The sequence below is a fragment of the Grammomys surdaster genome, unplaced genomic scaffold, assembly GCF_004785775.1.
Source record: "Grammomys surdaster isolate TR1022 unplaced genomic scaffold, NIH_TR_1.0 97, whole genome shotgun sequence".
In the NCBI taxonomy this organism is placed as follows: domain Eukaryota; kingdom Metazoa; phylum Chordata; class Mammalia; order Rodentia; family Muridae; genus Grammomys; species Grammomys surdaster.
This window is the reverse complement of record NW_021604576.1, coordinates 6,832,663-6,842,461: the sequence shown is the minus strand read 5'-3', so window position 1 is coordinate 6,842,461 and position 9,799 is coordinate 6,832,663. Positions and strand designations below refer to the sequence as shown.

Genomic DNA, 9,799 nt, shown 5'->3' with positions numbered 1-9,799 from the left:
AAGAAGAAGAAGAAGAAGAAGAAGAAGAAGAAGAAGAAGAAGAAGAATTAGAAGAAGAAGAAGAGGAGGAGGAGGAGGAGGAGGAAGAAGAGGATAAGGAGGAGGAGGAAGAGGAGGAAGAAGAGGAAGAAGAGAAAGAGGAAGAGGAGGAGGAAGAGGGGAGGAGGAAGAAGGACAGTCTATACAAACAGTTCAACAAAGTACCTATCATTAATAAGCACATTGGATATTAAGACTAGAAAACATTAATTTATCATATGCTCAAAAGCCAGGATAATGAAAAATTCCTTTATGACTGGGGGACTGGTCAGAGTTTCTTCCTACAAAACTTTAGAGCTCATATATCATGAGTTTGCACCAAGTAGCACTGCAGAAGAAAACAAAAAGAAAGTTGCACAGTTTTGCCCTTTCCCCTTTCCTTTCCTGTTGGCAGATAAGTCAGAGAGGTCACAAACAGAAACTTGGGTTCTGTCCAATGGACACAGTCCTACTAGGCAATCCATCAAGGGTCTGTGCAACCATTCAGCAAAAGAAAGAAAACAGGAAATGCACACATTCTCACAGAGGCCATAGTTTCTATATCTTCATCTGCTTGTTCCTGACTGTTTTAAAAAAACAGCTAGGACCAACAACTCACAGATTTTATCATTAGGAATCTCTGTATGGATTTTTAAGGACTACATTTTCATATCTAGTAGATAGAAAGTGCACACTGGTGCACACATTGATTACAGTGTTAGACACTTCCTATCCAACACACATAGAGAAAGAAGTGATGCTGCACTCTTATTTATTCCCTTACATCAAAATAATATCAACAAATTGAAATCAACATTTAAAAAGACAACCAACCCATTTCTAAGGAAAATTTTGTATAGAAGTATTTCTAAAAGGGCTGGAGATGTAGCTTGGGCATAGTGTACTGGCATACCTAGCTTTGGGTTCAATCTCCAGCTCATAAAAAAAGAAGGAAAGAAGGAAGGAAGAAGGGAAGGAGGAAGGGAGGGAGAGAGGAAGGTATTTTACAGTACCCCAACACAGAAGATAGGTGTGTGATTCAGTAGTACAGTGAGTGTTTATCCTGAAAATCTTGGGTTCAATTCCACAAAAGAAAAAGGCTTGTCTTATGAAAGGTAAAACACCTCAGGAGTTGCAGAATTTGTCCAAGATCATGAGACTCTACAGAAAGAAAAATAAGAAACAGTGAATGGATGGAGAAATCCCACTTCACCAGTCTCATGGCTGTGGCACATATGACAAGAGTTAGGCTTGACAAAGACCTAACCTGCTGGCCTCCCTCTGATACAGTGCTGACTGTCCCCAGAAACCAAAACACAGGTGAATCCCTAAAGCAAAGAATAGTCAATATGTTTAATATATTAATAAGCAACAATTATTAGTAAACATTCTGGTTCTTTCAGAAAGAAAATAGTTTAAATATCAGATAGGTTATAATGTAGGACAAAAAAACTAATTTCTTTGATGTAGATAGGTGTTTTTGAAGAAAAAAGCAAGTGGCAAACATAAAAGAAGATAGCTGGGAAATTAGTTTTAGGTTAAACTCACTTATAACAAAATTAGTGTATATAATAATGAAAATGCAAAACTATTCCTCATCTAGCAGGCATAAATCTTATTTGGTAAGGCAGTGTACACAATACTAGAGAGAGAAAGCCATCGCTATGCAGTGTGCACTTCATCAGAGTAGTAGTGAAAACTCCCGGCAAAGGTGGTGCGTTCCTAAACAGTGAAAGTGTCGGCAGCATACGTCAGCAACTGATGAATTTATTTAATAAGGATACATAAGGATATGTTCTGATTTGTGTGCAGACATGAAGTATAAAGACAAACTAAGATGCAGTCAGCGAGAGAAGAAAATACCCACCTGCTGATGACATTTTTTATACTGCTAGGCAGAATGCGGATATTAAAAATAGAAAAATAAAGATAAACACTGAATGAAGAGATGAACAGTGGGCATGGCAGCGCTGGAGTCCCCATCGCTGAATGAAGGGATGAACAGTGAGCGGAAGGACTAATGGCACCTGGTAACAATCTCTACAGTCACAAACAAGGAAGTGATTAGATACCTTTCATGTAATATCTCGGTCTTATGGGATAATAGCAATCCCCAAAGGAGTAGGATGTCTGTGTACATGTTCACATGACCTGATTCTGTACAGCAAGCAGTTGAGAAAAGCCAAATTAAAAGAATAAAACCATAAGTGCCTGTTTGCGTGAGCATAGAGCACATGCTTGCTTGAAGTGACAAGTAATGCCACACTTCTGGGTACTCAAGGTCTAACTAAAGTTTGTATTGGGAGTTTCTTTTCTTTTAGGAAATTCTTTTCAACTTTTTACTGTTTTGGATTGTTTGTGTTGTTTTTGCCATACTTGGTGCTTATCCAATAAAATTAGTTTCATAAAAGCCAGGCATGTTGGAATTCCGCAGCCTAAGTATTTTCTCTTGGAGAAAAGGGTAGTTCAGGCCACTGACCACTGACTACTTACTCCGTGCCAAGTACAGGGCTTGGCACATCTTGTCCTAACATTCCAGGTCAATGTGCAATTCTCGAAACTACTGTCATGTCCTCACAGTTACCAAACAGATAAGGATGCTGACCCCAAGAGGGACAAAGTCAAGGTCGCATCTTGCTGGCCCCAAGGCCCCTTCTCAGTGTGTTGTGAATACCTGAAACACAAAAGAAGTCTTCTGTTCTGCCCTGGGTTTCAAACCTGCCAAACTGACTCTGCTGGGATTTAGCTCTATTAGCATAGTCTTTTCAAGATGCCTTCAGATGTTCATTTCGTCCTCCTCTGTCCACACCTGAAGTTATCCACTCAGATGTATAGCACAGCTGAGCACCCCAGGGGCGGGGATCCTCTACTTTGTTTAATCCCGGGGACTTTAGTAGTCCACGGGAGGTTCTCTGTGGCGGGGGAGGACAGAGCATCGCCCGGGTGGAATCGGAAGTCTGGGCGCGCCTGCAGTCACATCCCCACGCTCGCCGCGCGTGGATCCTGCCCTCGCCGAGGTCCTCCCGCCTGGGTGCACACTTACGCGCCAGGCCAGGTCCAGATCGAAATCCCGGGCGCGCAGGAAGCGCAGCAAGAAAGCATCTGTGAGCGGCTGTGGGGTCTGCGGGACGCCGGCCTCCAGCGCCCGGCGTCTCAGCTCGGCCAGGCCCGGCTGGACCAGCGGCGAGTGGTCGGGCAGCTCGTTGAGCTGTTTCCCAACCACCGGCCCCGGCCGCATCTCTGCCATGCCCGCCGCGCTGTCCCGGAGACAGGGGGGGAAAAGTGTGGGCCCAGAGCCACCCTCCGCCCCCCGCCGTGGCCACCTCCCCGCGCACACTCACCCAAGCCGCCCGGATCTCCTGTGCCCAGCCGGTGCAAGGGCCATGGCGCCCTCTTAAAGGAACCCACGTGGTGCCCTCCAATGCTCATCAGGGTAGCCGCAGCCAGTCCCAGGGAAGGAAAGCCACTGGTGTTGAACCTAAAGAACGGGAAGTCAAAAAGCTACTTGGGATGTTTATAATCAGGCTGCCAGAGGACTTTTCTTTCCCTTTCCTCCTTGCCCTTCCGCCTCTGTTCTGTTTTGGAATCAGAAACGAGGTAAAGAGTCTTTTAAAGGATTAATTAGCCTGGATGGCAGACACTCAGGAGCCCTCCTCCCGACCCCTTCCTTAAGGCTGAACTCAGGTCATTTCTGGTATTCTAACTAGTTTCCAAAATGCAATTCAAGGAAGCCACCTTTGGCAGCTCCACTGCTCCTCCCCCTCCTTGTTTCTATCCAGGAAAATGCTTTCCAGATCTTGGCATCTGGCTCTACTAGAGTCATATACAAGCAAAAGAAGAAGGGGTGGAGGAGGGCACTTTTTAAACACCAACAATGTATGTGTTTAGACTTCACCAGTCTCTCAGTCAAAACCCTTAAGTGATGGAATCTGAAGGATTTCTGGTGAATAAGAATACGCAGAGATGACTCAGAAATCTGGACACTTGGAAGTATTTTTTTTTTCATTTCCATCCATTAAAATTATCCTACACTTGAACTGCCACCTAGACAGAAGAAAGTCCATAAAACTAATCTTCTTAATATGCAGTGCATGCTCACAAAACGCTGATTTTGCTAGTGAAAGCAGCCTTAAAGAAACTCAGAGCAAGAATGTCTGATGGTTCTTGGGTAGAGACCATGTTCCAATTATTGAGGGTATCTCAAAACAAAACTTTTGCCTTGGAGATGTTTTTCATTTTTGCCTGGGCTGGAGGTAAAAGCAACAGAGGTAAATCTCCTACATGGTGTAGGAGAACATTATGCAAACAACAGGAAACAAGGCAAAGCTGGTAGAGAATCTATTGTGATGTGCTGTGAACTCCTAAACCACAAAGAGAGCCGGCCTGGGATGTTTGGGGTTAAGGGCCTGCCAGCTTTGACTTCTACACTGAAGAAGGAAAGAGAACAGTATTAAATAACCAGAATTGAATCAGAAAACTGTTAAGTCTCAAATCCTGGGACAAATGGCTAAGGTGGCTTTTAACATATCAAAGTGTTCCCTAGGTTGTCCCAGCAGCATCCCTCAGTCCTTACTTGTTACAGGGTATGCTCTACCTCACCCTCTACCCCCCAGCTCTCCAGCCCAGGGTCTGGGCTGCCCTTCTTAGGAAGTTCATCCCTATATAATCCAGCCATTTTGGTTACCTTCCCTATTTTTTTAACCTTTTCCTCTCTAGACTGCTGCACCTGCCCCACCCCCTACCTCCTACCCCCTCACCCTCACCACGATCAGAGTCAATGTAGAGTGAAAAATTATAGATACTGGGTATATAGAATTCTTTTTAGACATATAAAGTATTCTTTAGGCTTTCTTTATAAAGGCATGGAGAAACCGAGGCATGAAGCAAGTTAGGAATGTGGAAAGACCAGTCACCATTACTGGAACTGGCCTATCTGCAAAGAGTTAGGAAAAAATGCAAGTGAACTAGGTGGAACCAAGCTGGGAACCCAGGTGACAGGGCAAGGCCGAAGTGGCGGGGCAGGACCACATTCTTGAGAAAGATAAGCGTACAGAGAGTTTTCACCTGACCCTGACTCCCTTAGGTTGGGTTCCTTTGGAATGTTCCACTATTTTTATGTTACACCACCCTAACAACCCCTCACCCCTTCCCCATTCCTTGGGTTGTGGTTTTTCCCTTTAAAACCCCTTTCAAACTGGCAGTCGGAGTCAATTCAGCTCCTGCGTGGGCATACGAATTGACCGGCAGCTAGTTGTCACGCCCTAATTGTCACGCCCTAATAAACAACCTCGCAATTGCTCCGGTACATGGTGTCTCGAGCAGATTACTGGGTGGTCGCGACTTTCTGAGACTTGAGAGAGGGTCTCCTCTCTGCGGAGGTCTTCATCATGTCCACTTTGAACTCTCTCAGATGTGTCTGCCTCTGCTCATGCTCTCACTTTTTATCTACAATAAACATTCTCTTCCATCATACCTAGCAACAGCCATATCATTTCCATATTCTTTACTTTTTTTTAAATTTCTTTTTCATTCAGAAATTAGAATAACTGAGTACTGGAGAATGTAAACTTTAGCTGATACTTGTAGTAAGATGGAAAGCTCTTGGAGTAAAACTGACAAATCAACATGAAAACAGTGCGAGAGATGCCTGAGGGACAGATCACGGGCCCACTGGAGCCCTGGGAAGGCCTTGCAGAGGATCCCTTTTTCAGACCTTTGTGGCTTCATAGGGAGTATTCCCTCAAGCAAAGGATAAAAAGATGGGGACTAGAAGGAAGGTACCAAACAGAAGAATAAATTGAAAGTATTACTTGAAGTTCTGAGATTAAAAGACAAAGGAAACTGGTCTTCTGTGGCAGAGTCAGATGTTTGAAACTATATTCACAAGGGCAATGGCTAGTTTCTTTGTCAACATGATACAACCTAAGGTGACCTGGGCAGTTGAGGAATCGCCTCCATCAGGCATGTGGGTAATGTCTATGGAACATTTTCCTGATTGATGACTTATGTAGGAGGGCCCAGTTCATTGTGCATGGTGCCACCCTGGATAGGGTGCATGCCAACAAGTAGCTTGCCTTGGTGCTCTCTGCTTTAGTTCCTGTCTCCAGGTTCCTGCCTTGAGTTTCTGCCCTGATTTCTCTGAGTACTGAACTCTTACCTGGCAGTGTAAGATGAAAGAAACTCTTTCCCAAACCAAATTTCTTTGGGGCATTATTTTATCACTAGAGAAAAGAAAATGAGAGCAAGATAGACTTATTCACATAGCATGTTTTCTTTTCTTTCAAAAAATATTTCAGTGGGTTGGAAAGATGGCTCAGAGGTTAAGAGCATTGGCTGCTCTAGCAGAGGACCCAAGTTCAATTCCCAGCACCCATTGTTAGCATTTTGTCTAAGCTCCGCCCTACAGTTACCTGGCAACAACTAGGTGGCCTGACTCACTATAAAAGGGGCTGTTTGCCCCTTCCACTCTCCTCTTGCTTTCACCTTCCTGCTCCCGTTCTGTCCCTTCACCCCTTCTTTCCTCCCCCCCCATCTCTACATGCTTATGGTCAGCTTCTTCTACCTCTCTACTCCTTTTCTCTACTTTCTCTCTGCCTTTCTGTGCCTCTACTATCCTCTTTGTGGATATCCTCTTTCTGGTTCCAGAAGGCTTCCCACAAAGATGTCCTGCCCAGCTGGGTGTGGGGTAGGGAAGTTCAGGACAAGGGGAGTGTGAGCAGGGAGGGGGAATTGCCTCTGCTGCCTCCTGATGCCTCTACCCACATCTCTGCTTTCCCTACCCACTTGCTGCCAGGTGCTGTACCAGCCGGTCCAGGCTGAGCCAGTGAGAAGCCGGCTAGCTAGCAAGGAGCACGGAAGGGTCCTGAAGGCACTTCTGGAGAGCAGATCTCTTCCCAAGTGTTACAGCTCTTGAGACAAAAACTCTCCTACAACCTTTACTTCTCCTAAATAGTGTTCTTATATACAGTTTTGGGGTGGGTTAGGGTCTAGCAGCAGGTCACTCCTATTGGCTTGGTCAGAGAGCTTGGAGATACCTCATCTGCATGTGGGAGAGCCTGAGGCATTGTTCCTAGTTACTGATGGCCATAGGCCCCTCTTTTCAAGCGGCTATGAAGGACTGAAGCTAAGTGAGAGGAACCAGGAGCCCAGGAGTACTGCCAAACTCCTACTGTCCCTTTAGAGTCTCCAGGGTTAGAAGCAGACTCAACTGGGTACCCCACTACTTCTCATAGCCCACTGCCTCACACTTCTTAACTCCCCTCCCCATGCCCTGAATAAACTCTATTTTATACTATACCATTGTGTGTGTGTCTATACTTCCCCCATTCCCTCAGGGGGAAGCAATGCCTCAGCTTGGCCCTCAGAGGCACCCCTTCCCCCATACCTGACTACACCCCCACAAAACACTTCTGTCTTTATCTTTTTATAAACAAATCACTCATACTATGGCTCATAGCTGCTTGTAACTCCTGTTCCAGGGGATCTGATGTTCCCCTCTTATTACACTCCCTGCCCTCTTGGATTGCCAGCTTATATTGGTCCACAAGGGCAAAGGGAGCAGAGACAACAGATTTGGGGCAGGGATGGTTCAGAAGCCCTATGAGTACATACAGTGAAGAAGACATACTGGAACCAGCTGCAGGGAGGCAGATCAACTTCACTTGGGGTGATTCAAGGCTTTTATAACTAGGGAGAAGAAGGTAGAAACATTCAGGATGGGCAAAGGTCATTGGCTGAAGGCTTAGTCAATGAGGCTCAATGCCTCATTACCATGGAGAAGCATTTCAAGAATCTCAGGCACTAGCTGAACAGGTTCTTGTCAGGAGAAAGGAAGTTGAATCTGTAATTTAACTAAGGCTATAGGACATACTACAGGAAGAGGTGTGGGAATTTTTGAACTCCCTAAACAAGGTCTGAGAAGGAAAAGCCCTACCAATGAAGTTCCTCCTCCTTATCACCAGTCAGTGGTAGATTTTAACCTTAACTAGCAGAGTTTTCCCACACTTCTGACCTCTACTGGGACCAGGAACACACATGTTGAACAGATACACCTGCAGACAAAACATTCATATGATAAAAATGAATAAAGAAAAAAATTTAAACTTAAAACTATATATTTATTTCAAAACTACCCTCTAGATAGTCCCTAGTTAATAGCATCAGTTTCTTTGAACTTGGATAGAAATATCAGTAAAAGATTAACTGTGTTGACTATTATAGCCTTTTTTGAAAGCTCAGTATAGGCATTTGCTTTTTCAGCATCTGTGAAACTAATAAGCACAAAGTTATTTCTATTGATTTCATCAAATTCATATTAACAAATAACTTGCAGCCCACTACCAGGAAATGACAAGGAACTATGGAGACCAGAATGTAACCTGAGGAGTCTGTTAAGGGAAAGAAAAGATTTGGAGACGTGGCAGAGAAGGTATACAAGGAAGGAATCCTCCAGTAAAAATGAATTACTTAGGGGAAAAAATGCATGCTTGCTATATTTTTCAATAATGTATCTAAATCTTTATAAATAAAAATCTTTAGCATTCTTATGTGTTTTTCAGAACTTTTTGTTTTTGTTGTGGTGGTGGTGGTAGTAGTGACAGTGGTTGCTGCTGTTGCTCTGACTTTTTGAGATACAGGTTTCATTTTGTAGTCCAGGCTGGCCTGAAACTTGACATCCCCCTGACTCAGCATCCCAACTTCTGGCATTATAGGTATGAGCTATCAGGCCCAGGTCAAAACACATGATTTCTTGGCATATGTTTTTCAATAACATTCTTCAATTTTTGTTTGAAATATTTCTAAATGTGTTATTCTCATGGTACAGAGACCACTGAAAAGTTTTCAATATTACTGGAATGCAATCAAGCTTCTGTCACAGAGATTCCAAGGAGGTTTCTGGAACCAGTGGTATGACTTCTGTAGGGGAAGAGAACCAATCAAATGCTCCTATCATTGTCAGGGTACTATCAGATTGGCTCAAATGGTCAAAAGTTACATAGGCCCACAATGGCCACCTATAATTTTGAGACTGGGAGAAACTAGTACTTTCTTAGTTCAAACAGCTAAAAACTGCCAAACAACAATACTGTCCCTGGCCCACGTCTGAAAGTCTGGAAGCTCCCTGGAGAGCATCCAGTGTGTCTACTTTCCAAAGAACAAGAACCTACAACTACATTGAAAGTGACAGCGAACTTCACTCCTAGTGAAGATGTGCTGTTCTTCTACACATGTGTAAACTTGCCATTCTTCCATCCAGACCTCTAGACCACCAAATAGCACTACCCACATTCAGGACTAGTCTTCTCTTCCCAGGTTCTGAATGCACATGCCAGTCATCTATGGAGATACCCTCACAGATTTCCCAGTTTTCTAGTATATCTCTCAATCCCAGTTAACAACCAAGGAAGAGTGTTAAAAACTATATGATGAAATCAAAAAAGTGAAAGGAAAGTTAATACTTATACAACGAATATTGTAGGATTAAAATTATTTCCTAGTTAGGGGTTGACAAGGTGGCTCAGTAGATAAGAACGCTTGCTGCTCATTCCCAGAAGAACCAAGTTCAGTTCACTTTTATTTTTATTTCATTATCAATGGCTGTCTGTAGGCCCACAACTACGAGCAGGGATAAGTAGATCATGAGAACTTGCTGGCCAGCCTGCCTAAGCAAAACAAGTATTTCACAGGTTCAGTGACACACACCATCTCAAGATAAATAAGGTGCATGATGATAAAGACTCCCAAAATCAACCTTTGGCCTCCACATGCATTCAAGGAAGTA

The 9,799-nt window shown here is 43.9% G+C and overlaps 1 protein-coding gene across 2 annotated transcripts in view; it reads right to left on the bottom strand.

Annotated features, from left to right (window-relative positions):
- Positions 1 to 3,461, bottom strand: part of Ttpa (alpha tocopherol transfer protein) — a 23,431-nt gene extending 19,970 nt beyond the window's left edge. Inside the window, exon 1 of one of the 2 annotated variants that reach the window (XM_028780294.1) lies at positions 3,360 to 3,461. Coding sequence is in view for 1 of the 2 variants with exons in the window: in XM_028780290.1 (XP_028636123.1) it covers positions 3,062 to 3,265 (204 nt within the window). In the remaining variant the exon portion in view is untranslated. Of the gene's footprint in view, positions 1 to 3,061; positions 3,278 to 3,359 lie in introns of those variants that run through there. The other variant, XM_028780290.1, reaches the window with a different exon arrangement.
- Positions 3,462 to 9,799: the final 6,338 nt, after the last annotated feature.